General features: G+C 38.3%; 1 protein-coding gene across 2 annotated transcripts in view; it reads left to right on the top strand.

The window, feature by feature from the left end:
• The window catches only part of TBCD (tubulin folding cofactor D), a 108,668-nt gene that overhangs the window by 618 nt on the left and 82,383 nt on the right, over positions 1-25,667 (top strand). For both annotated transcript variants that reach the window (XM_048965436.1, XM_048965437.1), the window contains exons 2-13: positions 1,887-1,937; positions 2,147-2,244; positions 3,161-3,262; positions 4,416-4,562; positions 5,287-5,342; positions 8,547-8,679; positions 16,765-16,810; positions 18,919-19,051; positions 20,126-20,268; positions 20,960-21,020; positions 21,533-21,607; positions 24,403-24,497. In XM_048965436.1, the coding sequence (XP_048821393.1) occupies positions 1,887-1,937; positions 2,147-2,244; positions 3,161-3,262; positions 4,416-4,562; positions 5,287-5,342; positions 8,547-8,679; positions 16,765-16,810; positions 18,919-19,051; positions 20,126-20,268; positions 20,960-21,020; positions 21,533-21,607; positions 24,403-24,497 (1,140 nt within the window). The remainder of the gene's footprint in view (positions 1-1,886; positions 1,938-2,146; positions 2,245-3,160; positions 3,263-4,415; positions 4,563-5,286; positions 5,343-8,546; positions 8,680-16,764; positions 16,811-18,918; positions 19,052-20,125; positions 20,269-20,959; positions 21,021-21,532; positions 21,608-24,402; positions 24,498-25,667) is intronic.

Below are 25,667 nucleotides of genomic sequence, written 5' to 3'. Positions count from 1 at the left end.
TTTACAGTTTTATTTTTTTCCCGGATATGTGTTTTGCTTCCACCCAGGTCTTGGGTTTAAGGGGCCCTGAGTTTGAGCAGTGTGGAACCTCCTGCTCCATGCACAGAAAGCAACCGAGCTGACATTTGTGTGCTTCTGCCACATAAGGTCATTTTTTGCACTTAACTGCAATCCACCTTGAGCTTGTAAGCTGTAATTCAACGTTTTTAGTTTCGTGTTTCGTGTAAAACATGAAGGGCAGCACACACGTGGTGTTATTTCTGAGGAGGAGCCTCAGGTGTGAGCAGCAGAGCTGTGCTGTGCGATGGGAGCAGTTCAGCAGTTCTGCTCCCAGACCTCTTCCAGCACAGGTGTCTGTAACAGTGCTCACCTGGCCCTGTCTGAGGCAAATGGCTTACAGAGCCCCCACCTTTGTATTTGATGTGATGTCCGACCAGGTAGCAAACTTGCAAAACTCAGTTTTGTGTATCTAAAATCACACGAAATGGATTAAGGCTTTGTATTGCTTTTGGAGAAATGATTAAATTGCTGAAACCTATCCTGCTTCGTTGTCCGTGCTTCTTATGAATCTAGATAGGCCAACAATAAACCAGGAAAGCCCAGATTTGGAAATCTGCCCCAGCAGAAGTTATTCCATTGAATCAGCTGATAGTGGTCCATCAGAAGGAAGTAGTAAGAACACTCATGTTCTGAATATTCAGTCTCACAGGTGAAATGGCAGAGTTTGCTGGGGTAGGAAAGCACATACTTAAAGTCATCGGCTACTGAAAAGCCATCATCTTACCCAGCTGATCGAGCTGCTGTGCCCCACTTGCACATCATTCTCTGTTTATTCAGGCTGTATTTGTGCACTCCCTCTGTGCATTTCTGCTCTATCACACGTGCCTAGGAGAAAAATCTCATTGCTACCCACTGCAAAACTGGCTTCTGCACTTCTTGGGAATGTGTCAGCTGAAGGTGTACCATAGGTATCAGAAGAATGTATCATTGCTTAGAATGAGTGCCTTACAAATTTTGAAGGTTAGGGATTATCTTAATCTATATGCAGACAATGCAGTAATAATCAATTACAGAGGATTTTGATGCAGATCTCCAAAATGTTCATAAAAACACGTGGTGCTTTTTTGTGAACTGTTAAAGCAGAAGTCTAGATTAGGTAATTTGATTTGCAACAACAGTTATGGAGGAAAATTTTAGAAGTCTTTTTTTTTTTTTTTTCATAATAGCATTAGAATATGTATTTTCTGCAGTTCATTCTCTTCAGCATTTTTATTTGGGGTTTCATTTTGTATTACCACACTCTGATCCGGGAAAACAATTTGATGGAATAATGAATAACTGCACAAGTTGGTGCAAGGATGCTGTTGAACTGGCTGCTGTCTTGAAGGTGGTAGTGCAGTGTCATCCAGTGGTCAGCTGCAGCACTGTTGAAGCTGTATTATGTCAAACCTGAGTTTGATGTGAGATGGAGAAAGGGATAGAGAGCAAAATTGTTTGATAGAAACAAATGCAGGAAAATGAAAGATTTCTAATTAAAAAGCAATTTTCTGATCAAATACGTAAAATGACCCAGGCAATATTCATCATTTAATCTCGTTCTGAAGTATAACTTTTAGTTAACAGTAATTTGAGAGACTCCTGGAAGAGAGTTTTTGATTCAGTATGGGTAAATGATGTTACTGCAGAGTGCTTGTATTTTTTTACACTAATTTCTCTGTTGTTTTCTTGCTCCTTGACCTCATTTAAAAGTGTGGCAGCACTTAGCTTGAGGATATTGAAATCTTAAACTAAAGCTGTCAAGAATCCGGGGTGTGTCTCTCATGATTAATGACTTTAAGGGCCTTTAATTTGAATTATTAATCACAGATACCTCTTTTTCTTTTCAGTTATAATGGATAAGTACCAGGAGCAGCCTCACTTGTTGGATCGCCACTTAGGTAGGAATGCCATCTTTTACACAACAATTTTTGTATGTATACTTGAAAATCTCTTAAGCTAGAAAGTTCAAACATGCATTGCAAGATTGCTGTGGTTAATATTAGATATACTGTATGACTGCTACCTCACTCCCAACTACTGGAAGTATGAGAAACTGTCATGAAACTGTATGTGTTCTCACTTGTCTTTTTTCCTCTCCTTTCATTAGAGTGGATGATGAATATGTTGCTGGATATAATACGAGACAGTGGATCTCCTCCTGTGCTTTTTCACTTGGCTTTTAAGTTTCTTTACATCATTACAAAGGTACAAAAACCTCACAACCGAAATTAACCATTCTGTAACTGAAAGTATGTATATATTCCAGTATCTTTCTTTGCTGTTTAAATAACTTGAAAATGTGTTAGTTTAAACATAGGAAAAAAAAAAAAACTAAGTATTGTCTGAGTAATGCACTAAAACCTTTTAAATTGTAGTGTGGAAGATGAGTTGTTTTTCTGGGGGGGGGAGCAGGAGGGTAAAGCAGCATTTCCTTGATGTTTCATCCTATTCATTGATACAGAGTAGTAAAAAGCAAGCTCAGAATGCGTTAAAAATGTGGATTGGAAGTACCATGAGTCGTAATTTAAGAAGAAGAGTGAAGCATGGTGAAGAATTAGGTTGTGGAATTTCCATCTGAAATTCTGAAACAGGCTTTTTTACTGTAAGGACTGAATGCTGGAATTAATGATTAAGGTTGTGGAGTCTCCATCAGTGGAGCTACTCCAAACCCTACTGAATAGATGTGGTCTTGAACAACGTGCTGCAAACATGAGGAAAAGTTTCTTTCCTTTGAGGGTTGCACAGCCCTGGAACAGGCTGCTCAGAGAGTCTGTGGGCTCTCGTCCTGTGGAGGTTTCCAAACCCCTGTGTAACCTACACTAGGGACCTGTTCCTGCATGGGGATCAGACAGGTGATCTCCAAAGTCCCTTCCAACCCCTGTCATTCTGTGACCTTGCTTGAGCAAAGGAGCTAAACTGGGCAGTCTTTGGAGGCTCCTTGTTTTAAAGAAATAGCCTTTCATGAATTCAGTTACTACGTTTGTAAAAACTGCCAGAATCTCAAGGTTGATTCTGTTCTTATTACACAAGGTCTGTATAATAACTCATCAGCAGGTCTTTGCTTTTTCTTCAGCACTTGGTGATGACAGATGGCTTAATGAATTTTGAAACTGTGTTTCAGGTGAGAGGATACAAACTTTTCCTCCGACTGTTTCCTCATGAAGTCACTGATCTACAGCCTGTTTTGGATATGATTGTAGACCAGAATCCAAAAGACTGTGAGGTGAGAATCTGCCATCCTTCTGTCTCCCAAGAAAAAAACCTGAAGAACAGTGGAACGATGTAGAAAATTGTTCTCAAAAAAAACCCAACAGCGTGTAAAGCTGTGGTATGGCCTGAACAGCATTAACTTAACAGCTAGGCTGAATGCAGAAATCAAGATTTCGTCATGTATCCTGCTTGCTTAAAATTCAGTGTAGCTGGGAGTGTTCAAAGTATTGGTTGAAACATTATATAAGCAAATAATTTCTGAAGCATGGGTTGAAGTACTGTAGTTCATATTGTTATGGTTTTTGGGTGAGGAAAGAAATATGACTGCAAACGCTTATAAAAGTTGATTAAATTTGAGTGATCATCATCTATTAAAGATAACAGAAGTTGTGAATATGAAGACTGTAATTGTATTGCTTCTCTAAATTCAAATAGAATAAATTGCTTCTATCAGCATTACTGGTGATGTTGATGTGGTTGTACAGCTTTTATTTCTTAAATAGCAATTGCCACAAAACGAATCTTTTTCATACAACTTTCCATAGTATTGATATATATATGTCTATACATTAATTTTTATTATGAATATTAAAATATTATGAATATTAGAAGCTCTGTAGAAGTTGTTTCTTGTCTACCTATCTCTGCAAACACACCTCAAGTTGTTTCAAGGGGCCTGTGAAAAGAATATGTAGAAAATTAGGAAGAAGGCATTTGTCTCTAAGTTAGGAAGAAGAAAGTATTTCTCTCTAGGTCTCTTTTTCTATTGTGTTTGTGTTAGAACACCCATTTTCTTCCTCCAAATGATGAGTCACTTTCCCTGTTAATTTATGGTGGATTTTTGTTTGTTTGCATTTTGTTTTTTTTCCTGTTTGACAGGACCAAAAACACAAATGGGAGAAAGCAGGAAAATGGGAAAATGCAGTTTCCCTTTGGAAAGAAGTGATGTGTCTAGACTTCAGAGGGAGGGTCCGTTAACATTCCTGGTTTTCCAGCTCGGGATCTCTTGTAATTCTGCCCCAGTTGTTGTTTCAGAACATTCAGGTTCCATGTTTTTGTCTTTGTAGTTGGAAAGTTCCTCAAAAGTTAGTAGATGTTATGCTCCAAGCACCTTGTTGAAATATCATCCAGAAAACCAAATGCGTATTTTGACTATTCTTTTCCAGACCTGGGAAACTCGTTACATGCTTTTATTATGGCTCTCCATGATATGCTTGATTCCTTTTGACCTGGCTCGGTTTGATGGAAATATTCTTTCTGAAGAAGGTCCCACCCGGATGCCAACAATGGATCGCATACTTGAAATAGCTAAAGTAAGTGTAGTGCATCATGTGCAATATGCTCAAATGGGTGGCCTTTCTCTTTGGCTTTTTTTTTTTTTTTTTTTTTTTTTAGTATATAACATGTAACTTGCAGTTTTAGAGTCCTTTATATACATTTCTTTAGTGTCTAGTGAGCGTGAGAATTTTTTTCTCTGAAGAAATATTTTATGGTATCTGATAGGAGTGTTGTGCCTTTGACTATGCTGACAGCTTTTAGATTGAAAAGTATCAGCTAAGTTTCCTGAAAGCCAAGTTTGATTATTTATATAAGAATTTAATGTTTGGTCAGGATGAGTGACATGAAGGAGCTATGAGTGCCTGAAGAATTTTCAGCAGAAGTCATAAAATCATTCTTGACATAAGCTTGAAGTGGTTACTGTGTCATCTCTTGATGATAAAAATGAACAACCCCCTTTTCCAAACACCTGAACAGTTGGTGGTTTTTGACACTTGCAGCACTTAAATGGCTCATTTGGAATTGCAGTAGCACAAATGTGGCTGCAGTGTAGGGTTTCAATAAAGGTAAACTCGCCTTGAAAGAAACTGGATGTGATGCTGTTTGTTAAATGGAAAACTTATTTTTTGCTTTTTGCTCTCGTAAACTCAGGACGATGTTTGTAGATAAATATTACGTACTAATGTATGAAGTTGAGTGGTTGTGTTATTAAATGTACGTGTTTGAATTCTTTTACTATGAGTTTTCTTTTGTCTTTAGTGTTACTTGGTTGTCAGTGATAAGGCTCGAGATGCGGCTGCTGTGCTGGTTTCAAAGTAAGTCCCTCCTGTGCTTGACAGAAAGGGAAAAAGCTAACTCCCTTCTCCTGTGTCATCTTGAGTCTGGGCCAGTAATGATAGCGTTGGGAGGACAGAAAGTTGTCAAATGTGTGTGAGATGCTGAACCTGCTTGAATTGTATCCAATAGTTCATTACTGGAGATGTGCTTTGTGCTAGGAAAACAGCTGTCCATCACAAGTGTTACTTAGAGTTCCTTATGGCTAACAGAATTCTCTTCAGATTGCTACAGAGTTAGAAAATGAAGTTACTCTGTGTTGCTGCTTAGTTTTGTAGCATTGTGCATAGTAAACTGGCAGATGCTGTGTTAAGGGCTGGTTATTTACTAGAGGTACAGAAAAAGAAATGTTAGTGCTAGATTCTTTTCTTAATATCCTTACTGCCTCTTTATTTTCTTCTCTAGAAAAACAGTGCTTCTAGTTTCATAGGTTTGTCATCAATTAATCAAATAAAACCAAGCATAATGAGAATTCCTAAATTCAATTATTTTGCAAGAATTGGTGTTCAGACAACAAACCATTTGTGAGAGAGGTGCAGTTTTTCTATTTCTATTTTTATTTTTTTCATCTCTGCAATCTCTGTATCTCTGCTGTACCTCTGTTTATAAATTTGAAATAATGAAATTCTCTTCTTCTCTGGTTGTGGAGATTGGTTTTATTTGATAGATGTATGGAAATAAATTGCATAGAATGTAAGCTATACCAGTACGTACATATTTTTTTACTATGCATGTCACAGCACATATCTTATTCTAATACATTTTAATGAACAAGACCTTGAGTCAGTGTAGTTTGTCCCTTTTTTCCCCCGTTTTTCTGTATTCTTACTTAACTGAGCAAGGACTGCTGCCTTCATGCTAGCATCTACTCTCATACACGCTAGGGGGCTCTGCCAACATAGGTTTGCCAGGAGCAGAGGCTCTGGGGCTGAACAAAAAGCAATAATTATCCTGGATGATGGTGGTCACTGTGAAAAACAAAATCGGCTTCAGCATTTTTCTCTGCTCTGAAGGATGCACAGCACTTATAAGGCTTAGTTGTATCAAAACAGTTGTTAAATAGAGCTTTTAGTAGAGCAGATTCTTACTGTCTTTTTGGGAAATAGTTGTCCTTATGCTTACTTTATTCTGAATTTATTCTGAGTTTCAATCACAGGACTTAAAATTCTTTCAGAAGTAACATTTGGTGATTGTAACGCTGCAGTTGTGAATCTGCTGACAAAACAGTCACTTTATTTTGTGTTGTGCAGAACATTCCTAACTGACTTGGCCTTAGAATATATCATTCTGGGGACAGCTTTGTACTTCTTTTTACTTATTCTGAAATATTTCAGAGCAGTATTTAGGTGAATGCATGACTCATCAGGGTACTCTTTAATAAATAATCTTGTTTATTACTATGCAGGCATTTCATTAGCAGCTGTCTTGTGCTTTCTCATAACAAATCAGGTGATAAAATACATTAAACAACATTGAAAATATATTTGGTGCCAACCGGATTGAGATGCGTAAGACCATAATGGAAGCAAAATTACTATTTAATGTAGTTATAATTAGTTTATTATGAAAACACCAATTTTAAAATAGCCTGGTGACTAAAGTATTTATCCAGGAATTAGAAGGCCTGGGTCCAGGGCCTTTTGATGCACTGAAATTCACTACTTTCACAACCAGAAACAATTTTCTAATGATCATGGCTCGGGTACTGAGATAACTGCTTCATCATCCTGAAGTTAAACTGTTAGGTAGGCAGGAATGCAGGAGCCCTGGGATGCACGGGGAGATAAGATGTTGGAGTATAGCTCTGTAACCTGCCAAGTAGGAAACTCTCTGTAGAGAGAGGGAAGGAGGAGAATAGGGGAAGTCTGAGTTCTGTTCCTGCTCTAGGATTTATACGTTTCAAGTAAAATTCATAAACATTGAAATCCAAGACTTCCCATTTCTCAGTCATTCCCTTTTCGTAGGGCAGAGGAGCTGGAGTTCATTCTGTGAGTTCTCTCTCCTGTCTGCTCAGTGACCTGGCTGCAGTCGGAGGAGATGAGGCATATCCTGTCCTGCTTCTAGTCTGCAGGTTAGGGGGCTCCTCTGAGCAGTTAAGATTTAAACTCCTTTGGGCTGAGAAAGGGTCTGGGAACCAGTTCATCTGCTTGGCAGGCTCGTTCTGTTACCTCTGCCATTGTTGAAAAGATGGTTTCATCCTCGGTGCTCCATTATAAAACAAAAACTAAACCCCCTCACCTAATGCCTGCAAATCCTCATTGTTGTGCTGAACACTGCAGATGCTGACTTTGAAGACAATTCAAATGATCCTCAGCATTTGTGTTCCTCGTATTCCTGATTTGCTGGCTCTTGATGCAGTTCCCCATTTAATCTGTAGTTGTATATGTCAGCCACGTGCAGGCTCTGTACACATTCCACTTAAACACTAAGAATTCTACTGCGTGGGCTTTCCTTTGTGCCTTTCCTTGGATTTTGTTGTAGGGGAAAGTTTATTAATTTAAGCTGAAACTTTGCTGGACTAGAAACCTTACTTCTAGGTGCACAGAAAGTAAACGTAGTGGCAGAAGTAGATTCCCTAATCATGGCTTGGCTGGCTCTGATTATAATTGAGTTGATAGTTTAGAGGAGGAGCTTAGCCATGATAAACTTCGTTGGTCCTCCATATGCATGCATTTCTTAACCCATTCAGTATGTTAAATTTTAGATGTTTGACCTTATCAAATATCTGAACAAATACAGCACTGAGGATTATTCCTTATGGGCCTGGGATGTGATTTTGCTGATAATGAGTGCTGTGTGGGCCTGCTGCTGTTTTATGTCAGTATTCTGTCTGTCCTTGATGAGAATAGAGGAGAATCCTTACATTCATTTTTAGCTTTTCACCAATTTTTATCTTGAAACTAGAAAGTTTGTTGCTTTGCAAGTAAGATGGGAACTCTTTAAGATTCTAGTTTACAAGTTGATATCGGTGGAAGTTTTGGATCAAAGCCTTGCTCAGGAGCAAAATGACCAAACGTGGTGGTTTGGGAGTTTATTCCCATCAGGAATTTAGGAAAATGTCCATTGGAGAATTGTCTTTAGAAACTGCAACTAGTTTGGACAGTAGGAAGAATAATTTTCATTGGCACGTGTAAAGACAGCAACTGCAGTGGTTTATGTTTTGTTTTTATTTTTTTCCATGACAGATTCATTGTTCGCCCTGATGTCAGGCAGAAAAGAATGGCAGACTTCTTGGACTGGACACTGTCAATGTTATCTAAATCCTCCTTTCAGAGTATGGAGGGGACTGTTGTTATGAATGGCATGCTGCAGGCCCTGGTAAGCACTCTTTTTCTCTTAAAAGATGAATGCTTGTATTTACGTATTACTTTTCGTTGTGATTCTCATCTGGTAGAACTTTTAATAGGAAATGCACAGAGAAGATTTTGTTTATTAAAAAGTGATATGAAGTAGCAGTTGTGAAGCTGTAACTTCTCGTGTGCTGTAACTTCATGTGTTTCTTTATGTAGTCTTTTCATCAACAAGTGAAAGTGAATCTGCTGGAACAGACACCAAGAAATAACTGAAAAATTCCTTTAACTACTGGAGTGTTTATTATTAATCCTCTTGTAATTCAAATTTTATTTGGTTTTCTACCAAACCTGTGGGGGGGAAAAAAATTATCTGAATTATACAAAATGAAAAAGTTGGGCTTCTGGTACAGCAGGAGGTTTTTTGGAATTGTTAGCCAAAATGCAAGTGACTTCTGGAAGTTTTAGCCACTCTTCTTGAATATTTGTTCTCAGTAGTTTTACTAAACATACTGAACTTAATAGGCAGTGTCCTTGGCTAGGCTGGAAAATTACCCTATTCCTTGTATTTGTTAATCTGAAGCTCTTCATTTAATGCTGCATGTTGTGAAGTAATTCTATGGCTCATGGGGGATTGGAGTCAGATGATCTTGAAGGTCCTTTCCAACCCAAGCCATGCTGTGGTTCACAGAGCTGAATTCTTAGTTCAGGTTGTAAAAGTAGTTCATCATAGAATCATAGAACAGCTCAGCTTGGGGAAAAGCTTCTAGTTCCTGAAGCATTACCATATAGAACTCCTGGACATTCTAGGAATATCTTGTTCTAACAGCTGTCCAGTAGTTTTATACTTTTTTGTGTGTGTGTATTTTGCATTACTTGGATAACAGTCCTGATATCTATTTCAGTTGTGAGGTCCAGGTATATTTGAATGGAGTGAGGGATTTTGTGGAGTTTTCTCTTCTTGTTTTTGTTGTTAATTAGCTGAGATAGCAGAAGTGAAGTCAATGAATGGCGTACAGTTGTATGGTCTTAGCACAGATGTAAGGATTTGTTGGCATTTGTATGAGTTTCTGTAATTTGCATAAATTTGCAGCTCTTTTTTGAATAATTGCTATGAGTACTTGGATGCAGTACGTTCCTAAACATCAAAGCAAAGCTGTGGAACAAGTGTGTGTATCTTGTTGGTTTTTTAGTACTTTTTTCTTCTTTAGCAGCTCTTCCAAATCAGAAGATACGAGAAACAGTCTATATTTAGAATAACTTAGGACTTGCTGCTTAAGCAAGAGGAAGCATTACTTGTATGTGTTGCAGTCTGTTTCAAAAGGCAGAATGATGTTTCATCATTTTATTGTCAGATCTGGAAAGGGAGACTGACTGTTTGCCATCCTAGGTGCATGATGAGACCTGTAGGATGTATAATACATTAGTGTTTTGTCATAATTCCCTTGGCTTTGGCTCTATCCACCTGTTCATTAGTGCATACTAAGCGAAACAGGTGAATACTTAACAAGTAGAATCGAAACTAGAATGTGATACAATATACCTGGAAGCTGAAGCCTTCTTTCTTGCATTTGTATGATTCTTTTTCCTCCTCTATGTTGTAGGTTGGGAGAACGTATTTATCAAGCTAGTTTGGTGTCTGATAGCTCATAACTCTTGTTCCAGTTGGTAGGTATGAGCAGACTGAATTGTTAAAGCCTTTTCTTGCATCCAGTCTTGAATTTTTAATTTCAATTACTGCAATGTGAGCCCAAATTACATCATTAGAGAATAAAGGTTTTCAGAAAGATACCTATGTAGGTATGTGTACAGGGGTGTGTTTAACTGGGAGTAGGAAGCATAAGAGTTTAATATAATGACTTAGTAACACATTTATAACAATAACATGTTGTTGAACCAAAAATATTAGCCAAAAGTAAAAGCAGTATTTAAAAGTAAGTAAACCTGTTCCCTATGGTGTTAGCAGGCTGTCCAGAAACTGAACAATAATTGCAAACTGTATAAAGCAAAATGCATCCACGGGGGTGGGGGGGCAACTAAAACTTGGGTCGCCAAGCTTCAGAATTCTTTGCCCTTGGATTCCTCCAGCAACTTGTTGTTTAGGAACAAACTGTAGTTACTGGGGCATTTCATCCTAAAGGAACAGGAGAAAGAAGAATAAGTTTCAATTTCCAGTCCGTGCAGTGAGGCAGGTTTTGGGGATGTGACGATGATGGAGCAGGGTGGGTGGAGAAGTGCTTGCTGCCTCTTTCTCTCTTCCCCCTCTGCCTCCGACACCCCGGATCAGTTCAGAGCTTCCCCTGACAGTGTGGATTTCAGCAGAACCACTGTTTATGGTCTGTGTTCAGGAAATAACTTGTAGTGAGATTGGCATGGCAAAACTGTTCTAAAATCACATGAAACTCTTGCATTTCAATGAACTGAAACTGCAAGTTCGGTACACGGTGAGCAGTTCTGGCTGCTGCACTTTGATCTGCCTCTCCGTGGCCTGAAGTCTCGGTGATTAGCTATGCTACTGTTTAATCTAACTCAGCATTATGTGTAGAACAAGTACTACTGTTTCATGATTCTTGTTGGAACACGCAGCCTGCATTACACATTTTAATTCCACTGATGCTTTTTTCTTTTTTTTCTTTACACCTGTCGTCAGTAATGTATCATTTCACAACAGGTGTGCACTAGCAGGAGTCTCTGCTCACGGTGTTTCAGATTTGGTTTTTAAAACTGACTTCTTTTGTTTGAAGCTAAAATTGCATTGTTGAATTGAGTTCATTTTTGTACTTGGATTCGTTGTATGCAGAGGTAACTTGAAGGATTGTAGATCAATGGGAAGGATTAGATTAATAAGAAACTGCCTTTTTATATATATATATATATATATATATATATATATATTTATATATAATATTTGTTTACTTGAAAGAAATGTCTAACCTGTTTTAAGAATCTGCATTTTAAATTCCCTTGGTCTGGAGGTTTGCTTTTAAACCTGCCATTATATCAAGCAGCTTTTTAGTTATTGCTGCAGGGTGTAGCACTCCCAATTCTTGCGTGACAGAGATGTCATCATGTTGAGGTAGCCTTGGGCATTGAAACTTATTAAACCTTATTTGTTTTATAGGTGATTCAGTATACAAGTGTGAGTAATAATTAAAAAATAAAACGCCCTACGCAGTGATCTGATGAAACTGGAGAGTCTTAAGAACAGGGCATTTCCCTGAGCTGTCTCTAATGCGGAGGTTATTTAGCAATAGCTGTGTGCTTATGTAAATTTTGCTCTGGGGAAGAAAGAACTCTCCAACTCTATTCTTTCAGACCCACAGGCACAAAAATAGACTATTTCCAAATAGAATGTTTCCCAAGTCTCTGTATTTTTGGCATTCTCAAAGAATTACCAGTGCTAGCATTGTCCATTGGCGTTGTTTTTTTTAGAGATGTTATCACCTAATGGTTTGGAGATAAAGGTGTACAAAAAGCAGAGCCTTCAAATCTGTGTTTTGTCAGTCTTGTTCTGATGGAGGCCCCCAGATGTTACTGTAAATTTTTGATTGATAAATAACAAAGATCAGATGAAAACATAACTCTCACCAACTATTTAACCGTGCTCTGTGTTGAAGGCTGTCACATCAGCTACCATTATCAGTACCCTGACAGATGCATGCAGTCTACTGTTTGCATTGAAGAAGTACGAAGAACAAGAGTTGTGATCTATTTTACCATTCGTTGCACATATAAACACGTTAAACACTCTCTACTTTCAAGCAAATTTATTATTTTGACAGCATGTCCTCCCTCACCTTGTTTACTTCCCCACATCTAGCCTGGAGGCAGGAAGGACTGATAGCTTTCCCTCGACCTGGATGCTATGTGACTACTAGGGGGTGCTCCAGAGTAATGAAAGATACCGTTTTCTTCTCATCCCACAGAGGCAGAAATTATCCTCCCAGTCCTCGACTTGCTTGGTTACAACCAGAGGGTAGATCAGACTGGTGTCTCCTGCTCAACAGGAAGACAGATTTGCTAGCAAACAGTCAGGCCACCCTCACTGGTGATTTGTATAGCTTGGGGAACATGTCCCAGAGATGATCCTGGTTGATATATCTCATGGAGCCCAAAGTGGGTTATGCAGACAATTGGAAGGTGTGGTGTGTTTCTTCGGTGATTACTAAGAAACTGGGTTTTGTTTTCCTTGCACCATGCTATTTCTAAAGCAAAACCAGACTTGACAGTCGTCATCGCTTGCACACCACTGATTTTCTCTAATTTGTAGGTGGCTTAATTATTTATAAGAGAGGGAGTCACATACTTTTCGGCAGTTCAACAGGTCGGGTGAGTTGCTGTGTGTCCTCATTAAAGTGGAGAGACCATGGCGTAACTTTGGCTGCCTGGATGCTCCAGTGGGCAGGCTCCTTGCTTTTAGTATCATTAGGTGCTGTGTCTACGGGTGGCAAACCAAGCTGATTAATTATTTTGTTTGTATCAGATGTTTCTGAATCGATGTGCCTTGTTTTTTTGTCCTGCAAGGCAGGAAGTTTAAAATAAATTCTGTTTTTCCTTTTTTGCTCATTTTTCCTGTTCGAGTTGTTGGTTGTCTTTTTTCTCCCCAGTTTCTGTTGGTTTGCAGTGATGCAAAGTGTACTTTGATTTTTAATGTAATGCTGAGACGAGCCAGAGCTGCAGCATTTTTCCTATACAGTGAGTGCTTTATGCACATCCATGTATGTAGCATATGCCAGAAGAAATACATATCTTTTATTCTAGAGGCCAACATCAGAAAAAAATGCTTTTTTATTCCCCCCCTCCCCCCCAAGAATATCTCTAGCATGCTCAAAAATTTGGGAGATTTGAGTTTCTGAGTGTTTCTGCCTTTTTTGACTCACAAAGAAGTCATGAAAAGCTTCTTTTGTTTTTCCTTGATGATTCTACAGTCAGGAAAACAAAGCAACAACTGAATTTCTTGATTTGTTGAACATCTGAAAAGTAGTTCCCACCATTTTGGTTATCCCCTACTTTTATACAAAATGTTTTTTGCTAGAAGTAACCTGTAAACTCTTCTCTGGTAGAGAGAAATACCTGATGTATCACTTGGTAAAGCAGCAATAATCTGGGTTGAAGGCTGTATTCCCACTGCAGTGTACATCAGTCAGTTCAAACACAACTTCTTTCCTTTCATAGATTCCTTTTTCTTCTGTGCTCATTCAAAAACCAATACGTAATATGTTTTTGTTGAACAACAACAGTGCAAACACTACATCCCAGTTCTTTTAAGTTATGAGTTTATAACACTGTAGCTCAGCATTATTTAATTTGTACTTCCCCTAAAAACACACATCAATGAAGTAAAATCCCTTAATCCTCATGCAGCACTAAAGGAGACCACTGGAACCAGGTGCAGCCCTTGTCAGAGAAGGGAATGAACTGCTGTGGTTTCTACAGCTGAACACTTTTCAACACTGGAAATCTGATTGCTTCTTTTATGTGCTTTATGAGATGGGAGATGGAAGGAGAAGGGAGATGAAGAAAGTATATTCTTAATGGGAGTCCACATTGTGCATGACTGATTTTCAAGACATGAAAAGCTCTTCCTTGAGATTTTCTTGCATAGATTGTCAGAGTTACCTAAACCTTGTTTCACCCTGGTTAGATCCTTGCTGTGTCACCGGAGGACAGCAGAGGTGTGGACTGAAGGTCTGAGGCCTCACTTGTTATCTGAGAGAATACATAACCCACGTATTTTTTAGTGTATTCTCAGCTGATTTTAGAGCAGTTGCTGTGATGATTTTGACATTTAAAACTGTGTGGAGTTTTCTTATTTGCTGCTTTTGTGTTGGTGAACTTCTTCCTACTTCTTGCTTAGAGGCCATACCTCCTAGATATGTTATTCCTGAAGAGTCAGAACTGAATTCAAAGTTGGCCTCGAGGACGTGAAAACTCCTGGAGACACTTGTAGGCAGGTGCTGGGATGTAGGAGCTGTGTCAGAATGACAGCACGTAGATGTTTTGAGGGTGCCATTGAGACTTTTCAGGAGCTCCAAGCAGTTTGCTAAGACACATGCAGGTAAATTCCAAAAGAACTTGACCAGGAGCTCCCAAGGCTTCATAAAGAAGCTGTTCTCTTTGTTATCATTACTTTAGGAAATCACACTCAGGGGAAATGTCCCCACGTCGATGCACACTGCCTGGTGTAAGGTCCAGGGATTGGGTTGGAGCAGCAGTGCTGCTGGCACAGGGACAAGCCGATCCTGTTTTGTTTGAATACACTTGAATATGATCTTAATCATTTTGAGGCATTCCTTCAAAACAGTATTTGTTCTTAACTGGGCATCTGTACAGAATGGAGAAGTAATTGTGGGGATGAGGTGCTGCAGAGATGCTGCAGTGTCTCCTGGTATCCACAACAAACTTGCTGCCTTGTGAAGCCTGTCTGTTTTGAGCGCAGGAGCAGAGCTATGAAGAAATGAGCTTATGAGTATTTCAGCAAAGAGGCAGAAAAGAAAGTGAAGCCACTCTAGACTTGTTGGTAACATGGGAGACTTTCAGCTTTTTGCTCACCTTCTCTCTGCTCTCCCTTAGGCTTTCTAGTACAAGCAGTTTTATCGTATGTTAGTGGCACTTTATTTTATTTCGATGTGGCATCTTGATAAAAGTTATTCTGTATTTATGCTGTTTGTGTCAGTGGTGGTTTCAGTTAGCTGCTGTTCTGAGGCTGAAGTAGTTCTGTTGCATTTCTGCTCTGTAAATGTAGTTCTTAAAGGATGTCATACTTATGTGGTTACTTCAGCAAAGCATTACAAATCTTGAATAATAATTATTGTCAAATTCCACTATGTATAGCTTGTAGTAGAAGTGATCAGAAATGCTAATTTAGGATTCTGAAACGTAATTTAGTTACACAACAAAATATAATGGGTACATAGCCTGAGGGTGTTTTTATTGCTTTTGTTGCTCTTAACCACACCTGCAGTGCAGGAGGCATGTGTATTCGGTATGTGTGAGAAAGTACATGTTTTTAAGGTAAGTCTGTTCTTGTTTAACTGCTAGGCATGTTTAGTGAGGAAGATTTTTCTTATGACGAATGACGAAGTTCAAGGGAAGCTAAGGGACTGAGCGTGGTGGTTTTGATACACGCTAAGTGGACCGAGGCCATTTTAATAGTGTAACACAGTTCTGCCTGCTATCTCACTGTGCTCTCACTGTTGGTGCTTCTCACTGGAGTGCTGAGACCTAATGGGATTTTTAACTGTGTGTAAATGATTTGGAAGCTATTTGGAAGACTGAATGCTTGAACTCTCCTTAACATCCCTTGGTGCAGGAATTAAAATATGCCTGATGGAGTTATATTTGCAGTCAGAGTTCCGTAGGTGACTTTGTTTAGTTTAACATGGAGTTCTTGAAAGCTGTTGGAGAAACAGGACAAAATACTCAGCAGTTTAGCCTGTATTGTGCCCTGTCTTGTCTGAGGTTGGGTGTCACTAATGATGGAGCTTGCTCACCAGTGTCCACCTGTCCTGCTTCTCACAGTGACTGAGGCATTGTGCCTCCTAGTGCTGTGCTCTGCCTAAATTACAAGCAAGGCTTGTTTAGTTTGGAGAACTGTTTGATGTCACCAGGTCTCAAACAGAACTCAGAGTTTCCCCTCGTTCATCTGCCTTTATTTGTGTTCTGCAGTGCTCTTCATTCACGTTCCTCACTTTTTAGAGGTTGAAAGCAACGTGAGCTGTTAGATAATAGCTGTTGTGGTTGCACCTGCATTGGACTTGTGTGACCAAGCACTGAGCTGGATGGTTGTGGGAGCTGAGCTGCCTGAAAGAGTGGCTTCTCCCCTCCCCCCCGTTTTCTTGAGTGCGTGTTTTTTGTCCAGCTCAGCTCCCTGAGTGAAGTGCCTGCATGAATATATAAATGGGAGGGGCAGGTTGGGCTACAGTAGCCTTGACATGCATTGACTTAAAAAGAAGTATAACTTCACCCAGAGACTTTCTTTTATGCCATTTGAATTAGTAAACACTACAGGTTATTGCAGGAAGTTGACTGGCTATTGTAGAACTTTATGCCTGATATATTGAGCTGTAAACTCTCTGTTTTATTATATTCATTTTCCCTGTTTTAATTGTAGGCACAGTTGTTTAAACATGGCAAAAGAGAAGATTGTTTACCGTATGGTAAGTTTGTAATATCCTGATTTTGTTTTAAAGCCATTCAAGTTAAAAAGAGAAGGATATGCTGTTAAAGAACAGTGCTGTAAAGAATAAAATCAACAGGGAAGTTTTAAAGAATGCAAAATGAAGAAGAGAGAAAGTGAGGGAGGAGAAGATGCAAATGAAGTATTTATGTTGGAAAATCTCATCAGAGAATTAAAGATTTGGCAGGTGGGTCAGGTTGGATGCTGGGCCTCAGCAGCAGAGCACAGAACATGGAAACTGTGTGATGTGAAGCTTATGTGCACCAAATTTGAGGATAAAACATGTAATACCAGGTTTAAAGAACCTGCTGTGTACGGAATCCGGTTGGAGTCATCTAGTGATACTGCTGAAAAGAAAAAAAGGTTTCAGTGGAAACAGATTACAATGGATAACAATTAGAGTTAGGCAGGTACCTGTAAGGAGAAGACAGAAGTGCCTGAATATTGTATTTATGTGTTGGAATTACATTCTTCTCATGGTGCATCCTGGAATATGTTCAGAACTGTCTGCACAATACTGCTTTGCTGTTTATTGGTAGCAACAAAGAGAGGTATAGAAAGATGGTGGCTAATTACAGAACGCTGCAAAATAGAGAAGGACCACAGAACTGACTGTCAAAGCATGTGGTTTGTGCTGTTCACAAAAATTGAGTACTGATGTGAACCACATTAGAATGCTTCAACTTAATGGAATTGTTTTGACTCCAGATAAGAAACTCAGTAGATGTACAGCTGGAAGCAGTTTAGATTCTCCCAGTAACGAAGTGTAACATGCAGATGCTTCCCTACAAAATGCCTGAGATATGGGTAAAGCTGGAGATAAGATAGTGAAGACAAACAAAATGGAATGACAGAAGTGTTGCAGAGCTGGTCAGGTGCAAATGGAAAATATTGAGGAATGTTATTACTTAGCAGTAGAAAGCTGCAGTATGGAAGCTTAAGGAATAATTAAGAGCATGTCAGGTAACCAGAATTATGAACAGGCTCTATAGATGACCCACAGTAATTGAGGAGTTGGACTTGGAAAAGGCTGATATTTAGATGTTCTTAACTTTCTTTCTATTTCTTTAATCTCTTAAAATGCAGGTTACTTAGGCTTAAGAACTCTAGGAAGTTACTGGAATAATAGTAATTTACCTTACCATGTTTTATGTTACTAATAGTGGAATAAGTGAGGATAAAACAAAAACCTGATCAAAAATTGAGTAGATTTTAAAGTCATATGCCCTCTCAGAATTGGAAACAATTGCTGTGCCCTTGATCTCCTGGTAGTTTTGGAAACTTGATGTGGGCCTGGACTAGAAGATTACAGAACACAATCAATTTGTTTACCCTAAGACTGATTTGTCCTTCAGAGCCTGTAGCTACTTTGTATTAATTACTGATCAGCTATCAGTTCGTTCTTCAATACAGTCATCTTTTCAGACTTCAACTGCAAAGGAACTATTTTATTTGTAACAGGAATGTGTTCTTGTGAAAACTTTGAGTTCTGGAGCTTTACACTCGTTCTCCTTTAATCTGTGGTTGTCATTTTGGTGGACGAATGGCTTTGATATGCTATGGAAATGGAAAGCTTTGTTGCTGATTGTTTACGGATCAGTATTATTTTTTGCATTTAAATGTTCCTGGACATTCATTGCCATAACAATTTCTGTGCAGAGGAGTTCAGTTGGTGCTACCTGAAAAACATAAATGGTGGAAGTGAATGCCAAGTATGCAGATTGGGTACAGAATATCTGACTGAGATTTTCTCAGTCTTGGTTCTGTTAGACTATGGAGGATTTTTAGACACAGATACTTGAGTGTGTTGCTTCTGGTGAGAATTCGAGGCATAAATATTCCTCATGAGCTGGACTCATTGTGATTTCCACAGCTGAAAGTAATCCTTATAACAGTGCTTCCTGTTTGGTAGGTGAAGGATATTACATTTATTTGGCCACTATCAAAACTGCTACAAGTGGGTAGTAAGGCATCTGTGTTTCAGTAATACCTTCAGAAATCTGAATCTGAAGAACTTTGGAGACTTTAAACTTTTTTTTTATACTGAGTTGTTGTTAAGTGTTTTTCTAGCCTGTGTTTGTCTTACAGCTGCTACTGTACTTGAGTGTCTTGATAACTGCAAGCTGTCAGAAAGCAATCAGATGGTTCTTCGCAAGCTGGGGATGAAACTTGTTCAACGACTTGGACTGACGTTTGTGAAACCAAAGGTAGCAAAATGGAGGTTAGTTTCAAGTTGAAATAGTTGTTTTTAAAGAAAAAGAATTCTAAAACAAGTAATCCGCAATCACTTCAGAAACTAAAAAATGCCTAAATCCATTTTTTTTGCCAGTCTTTGTCCTTCCTGCTCTCTCCTACAAGAAAAAGAAATCATCATCATCATGTTATTTAAGACTGAATACATACTTTATGTGAAGTTTTTTGGCCATATACTGTTTCCTGTAATTTTTCCAGTTATGGGATAGCAGAGCAATATTGTGACTTTTACTGCTGTACTTCAGAAAAGGAGAAGCCTGTTTCATATAATGCACAACCTGGTAAAAATGGGAAGACAGCAAGCTTTGGTACTGAAGTTGACGTAGTTCCATGTTGTAAGAGTGAAGTTAACGTTTCCATTACATTGTTCTATCCTGATTCGATAGAAAGTTCACAGGGGAAAAGTGGTTTGCAATCCCACTCCAGTTTTGCATATTAGTCAGGTTTTGGTGTCTGGTTTTCCTTTTTGCCAGAGGGCAACCCATTTTTCAGATTTCTCGCACTGATATTTTAAAATTGCAGGCTCCATTGGTGACTTTTTTTTATTGTATTTCTTTTACTAACTTTTGAGAACGTCCTTAGGCATAGAAAATTCTTTTTAGGTGGAGAGTGTGCCTTGCCCGATGGCAAAAAGTTAGTTTAGCATGAAAATTATCTCTTTTGTAAGGATATGTTTGCACCACAGGCTAGATATGTGAGTACAGGTTGTGCAGAAAACCCTGGGCTAGCTTTACCATTTAAAACCATTTTTTAATGAGTTGATTTTTATTTTTAAAGGTTTTGGAGAGCTTTCTGGGGCAAGGGAATTTTGTCTCTCTTTGTGGTCACAGTGGGAAGTAGTTTAGCTCTTCTCCACATGGAAAAGTGGCAGCTGGGTCAGGAGAAAGGAGAAAGGGATATTTTTCCCTCTCTGTTAACACAAACATTAAATAACTGGAAAACTGTGCACTTGGAGGTATAACTTGACAAGCAGGTTTTGTGACATATGTGCCTATTTCAGCTATTTCAGCCTATAAATGTACTGTCTCTGTTTCTTCTGCAGATACCAGCGTGGCTGTCGATCTCTGGCTGCCAACCTGCAGGCTCAGAGTTCAGTTATGCAGAGCCAAAAGATAACTGTTGCTGCTAATGAAGCTGAGGATGATGAGGAATATGACATTCCAGGAGAGATTGAAAATGTTGTAGGTGTGTTGAAATGGGACAGAATTCGTTGTAAGGTCTGCACATTATATGTACATTAGGAAAGCAGCAGGCTTAGTGCTAAGAAAGTGCTCTGGATATCTGCACTAATTTCAACAATTCAAAAGACTAAAATTTCAACCTGAGCAACTGGTTAAAATATACCATATGTTTCCCAAATAATTTAAATGTTGGCCTCTCAAGCAGAAACTCAAAAGTGTTCTAGTGTTTTTGTGGCATAGAGAGAGGGAGGTATTGGAATACATTTTACTGGTAATGCAGAAGTGATGTTTTGAGCCTTTCATAACTGGAAGATTTGTTAAAGTTTGTAATGAAAAATAAAGTAAATGGTACTGCATTAAAGCTAAAAATTATGCTGGAAATTCTTAAGCTATGGTACTATCAAAGAACATTTTGTATTAGTATGTACTCTTAAGGAAGGCCTTCTGCTAGCTTGCTAATGAATATGCTCTAATTAAAAGTTATAATTTATATCAGAAGGCTTTTATAGCGAAGCGATAAAATGAATTTTTTTATACTTGTCTGGCAGAAACAAGAAATCTGGATACGAATATTTTTGTTTAAATTAGGAAGCAGCAATGTTTGGACGAAAATGAATTTGTAACATTTGAAGTATTTCTGTTGTTTGAATAAACCTGTTCAGTAATCTGTTTTGTTTAAACAAAATTATCTGCAGAGCAACTGCTGGTTGGACTGAAAGACAAAGACACTATTGTCAGGTGGTCTGCAGCAAAAGGGTACGTTTCTTGTTGTTACTCTAAACTTATAAATTAAAGCAAACAGCACAAACACAGCCTTAATGTAACCCATGATTGATGGTTTGTGTGATGTAACATTCTGTTACTTCAAATGGCTTTAGCACAGTTCATGTTGTTAAGCCATATGACTTTTTATGACTGTATATAAAATCAGGCTAGTCTTCGGGAAAATTTCACTTATGTTTGCAAATAGGCATTTTGGGTAGGACTTGAGTTAAAAGTTTTTTTTTCTTCCACTAATATATATTTTATGTATGTGTATACACACACACACACACACATATCTCTCTCTTACCTTTTCTAATTTGTAGCTTTGACTCCAAGCTTGGGATCTGGTGTTTTGGGGTACTGGTGTTCACATAGTGCATTGCTCTCTTGAATTCACTTGTCTTACTCTAAGTTTCCAGTGACTAGGTTTTTTACTTGGATTTACTCATTGAATGACAGAACTAATGAATCACTGTATGCTTTTTTTCTTTTAACTTCTGTAGAATTGGTAGAATTACTGGAAGACTTCCAAAAGAATTAGCAGATGATGTGGTCGGATCTCTGTTGGACTGTTTTAGGTAAAAATCTTGCATCACATTTTGCATGCATCTGAAACGTGTGCTTATGAAATAGGAGGACTACTATTAAGAAAATGGATCTAAGAATTCATAGATCTTTTTGCCTTTCTTCTAGTATCCAATAGGAATAGGAATTCAAGGAAACTGTTCATAATATTTTAAACCAGAAGTGCTGAAGCTCATTAACTTGCTGCCTTAAAAATTCCCTGTGTGCTTATGACTTGAATGTAGTATGCACATAGTAGAACAGAAACTCTATTTGTGAGTTCCAACTCAGGATATTCCATAATGTTCCATGAGAGGCGAGGCTAAAACGTCTAGGAAGATTGATGAATGGAAGGGGTATGGCAGAAATGCACAAGATCATGAGTGACTTGGATTGTTGCCCTCTGGATTTTATATTATCTGAAACAAACGGAAGTAGCAGATGGAAGGTTTGGGTACAGAAAAGGTGGTGGCTATTTGAAGTGCATTTGAACAGTAAAACGTTACAAGTTCTGTACCATGGGATGTTGATCAGTGTATACCTGATCAGAAAATCTTTTTCTTCTCTGCACTCTCGTTGATGATCTTTTGTAGTCTGGAAGTGTTTTGGAGAGCTTTGCAATATACTTGTATTGTTCTGTTACTGCTGCTAGCCCAGGAGTCTACTCTTGGCTATGTGAGACAGAGGCTTGTGGACTTGCTAAACTTTCAGATCTAAAGAATGTAAGATTTCAACCAGTGTTTTGGACTAAGCCAATGACAAAAACAGTAATTTCTTTATTGACAAAAAATGTTGGTAATCTTTAGTTTGCCATTCAAATCTTTTGTTCTTCTCATTGGTGGAGAATACAAGTTGAAAATTTGAGCTCAAAAAATATTGCTTTAAAAAAGAAGATACAGCCTTAGAAACTTGCAATGAAAGTATCTTCTTAGCCAATACTTCCACTGCATTACTGTGATTAATTCAGGAGGTGCAGCTGATCTCAATTATCCCTGGAGCTTCAAAGACATGTACTCACTGCGTTTTCTTTCCTTGTTTTTCAAGTCATAGGGGTGAGTAATGCAGCTAGTAATTGAGTGACCTGCTTTCTTCAGAAACACTTTGGAACAAATGAAGACAGGGAGAAAGGGAATCTCTTCTGTTTGCTTTGCACTAAATACATAGTGAACAAAATAAAAATAACACGTCAATTGCTCATCACTGGCAGTTTAAATTGTATTTCTGAGGATAAGAAGCAAGGATGTCTTATGCACAGACTCAAAGGCAGTTGGCAGGGAAGAAATAATTTTTCACAATGCAGTGAGGTCTTCAGCACAGTCTTGCAAGGATCTGTGCAAGCCTTGTTCTATCCAAAATACTCAAAAGCTATCCTGGAAAGAAGGCGAACAGTGGGGAGATGAAACAGAGTAATGATTTAAATTAGATAATACAGTGAAAGCTAAAGGTGGTAGAAAAGATGATATATCAGCCTTAAATTAAGTAACTAGACCATAAAAGACATATCTAATGCCTAATGAATGCAAACTAATGCACTTAGGGCTGAAAATGGACAGTGAGAAACCAGTTAATATTATTCAGGAAAGAGATCCTGAATTCACTGTGCATAATTTGATGGTTCTGTGACCATGTCAATGGAGCATCTGGAAGGCAAGTGGGGTGTAAGATATTAGGAAAGGAAGAGATGACAAAGCTGAGGTGTTAAATGTGATTTATCTGATGTCTTTTCCATGTGGGAAAGAAAAGGTAGGAGGATATAGAGGAGGTGCATAAAACCATAAATATGAAGAAGAAGGGAAAGCGGGCAATTGTTTACTGTTCACTCTTTCTCATAGTATGAGAACTGAGAAGCATCAGGAAGTCCATTTTCACACAATTAAACTGTGGAAGTCATTGCCACAGGATGTTATGGAAGCCAGAAGTGTTAAGGGAGTTCAGAAAGGGATTATCCAAATTAATGGATGGGAGTCCCATCAGAGGTTATTAAATATGACATTCTGGCTTGGGAAGTCCTGTACTTCTGATTGCCAAAGCCAGGAGGAGGCTAATAGGGAATGATCTTTTGTGCTTTGTCTTTGGCTGAGCATCTGCTATGGGTCCATTTCAGAGGCAGTATGCCTGGGAGAGATGAAGCTTTGATATGACCTAGTTTAGTTGTTTAGTATCATACTCGTAGATTCCTATTCCTAGTTTAATGCAGAATTGACTAATTAACTGTTAATCATGCAGCATACAAAGACTTCCCTTTTCACTCCTTTATCTCCCAGTCCATCAAGAACTGTACACTGATAGTTTTTTTTTTTTCCTGTGTTCACTACAAGTCATTGTTTTGGTTTTGTTTTTTTTTTTTGAGGCATCTGAACACCACTGTTCACTCATTTGAAATGCACGAGCTTGTATAATCTTTTTGTCAGACTGCTTGAACCTTTCCTTCTAGTAAAGGATTGTGTTTGGCATTAAATTAGTGAGTTGTCTTGGCTGTATTCTGTAAACCTGCATCTTTGGCAGTGCCACAGAAAGTTCTTTTCCTTTTCTGCATGAGACCCTTGTATTGTCTTCCACAAAGAAGTTACATTTATATTGATAATTGGTTTTGTTTTACTTTTTTGCTTCTTTGTTCATATTTACAGCAGTGTTTATGTTGCACAAAATGGGGAAGGAAACATGTTCAATTCTTATGTTTTAAAAGTATAACAAGAGTAAAGAGAAGATAAAGGTTTGTGTCTTAAATTGTTAGGAATTCACCATGAAAAAATGTAATCCAGAAAGGCAAAGTTAGCCTTAACAAAGCTTGTTTTCATTCTCAAATTAGTTTCCAGGAAACTGACGATGCGTGGCACGGTGGATGCCTGGCTCTGGCTGAATTAGGCAGAAGAGGATTGTTACTCCCTTCCCGAATTTCAGATGGTGAGTTGTAGTTGCTGAATGTTACTATGTTCCTGAATTAGCAGGTTGTAGTTTCAGAGACTTAATACATGGCAATAGACTGAAATTTGCTGATCTGAGTGTGCTGAATAAGGACTGAGTATTAATTCCGGAGTGAAAAATATGCCTGGGGGAATATTTAAGGTACTTCTGTCTAGAGCATTGTTTTGGATGTGCCTTATTTAATAAATTTTTCTTTCCAAAATGAAATTAGTTTCTTGGGGTTTTATTTCTCCCTCTCCCCCATGTTTCTTTGTGCAGTCGTATAAAAATAATCTATATGCTTCTATACTGTCAATGCCATTATTTGAATAGAATATAGGAAATAATCAGCAGCTAATTTGCCCTTTAAGGCTGGTAGCTTATTCTGTTTGTTTCTGATTAAATTTCAGAAACACAGTTTGGTTTAATTTATACAATGAACTGCTTTAAGTTCATTTGTGTTTTTGTTTTTTTTTTTAATGGGTTCTTGCAATATCAGAATGGAAAGAAATAACAGGGCAAAAGTACGGTGGTATCGATGTGAATGTAGTAGTTCTCTTTTGTGATTTTTGGATAATCTGTTATAGCCTTATAATGACAAAAACTCAATCTAGTAGTACACACAGAATGGGCACTTTCCAAGCAGCGGACTGGGCTCGATGTTTTGGTCTCATTTAGAACTCTTGTGTTCTTGTTTGAACAGAGAGACTGAACACTAATTTTCAGTGATGTTCCAGAACTGTTATTTCTTATTAGTGAGTTTGGTTGCTGCGTCTTTTCTGTTCTGGAGGTCTGTTGACTTCCACGAAAAAAGCATAAAACATGATATTTAATGCATTTCATCATTCTGTCTCCATGAAAAGAGTTTGCATCCCAAATAGTAACAGTTTGGAACATGAGCATTTTTGTGCTGACCATGTTCAGCTGGTTTTCCTTTTCTGATTGCTTTTCCCTCTGTATTGTAAAAATGAAATGATTAAAAAACCAAAACAATTTTAGGATTGGGAAGTGATCCAGTGGTATGTCTTCATTTCTAATTGAACAGAAACTGTAGACCTCTGTCAAGGGATCAGGGCAGCCTAACTGTTATGGTTTGACTGGACTTTTTCTGTCGCCGTATTCCCTTTGTTCAAACTGAAATTGATATTTTTGTCTTTTCACAATCTGAAA

The sequence above is a fragment of the Lagopus muta genome, chromosome 18 (assembly GCF_023343835.1).
Source record: "Lagopus muta isolate bLagMut1 chromosome 18, bLagMut1 primary, whole genome shotgun sequence".
NCBI lineage: Eukaryota > Metazoa > Chordata > Aves > Galliformes > Phasianidae > Lagopus > Lagopus muta.
This window is presented reverse-complemented; position numbering and strand designations above follow the sequence as displayed.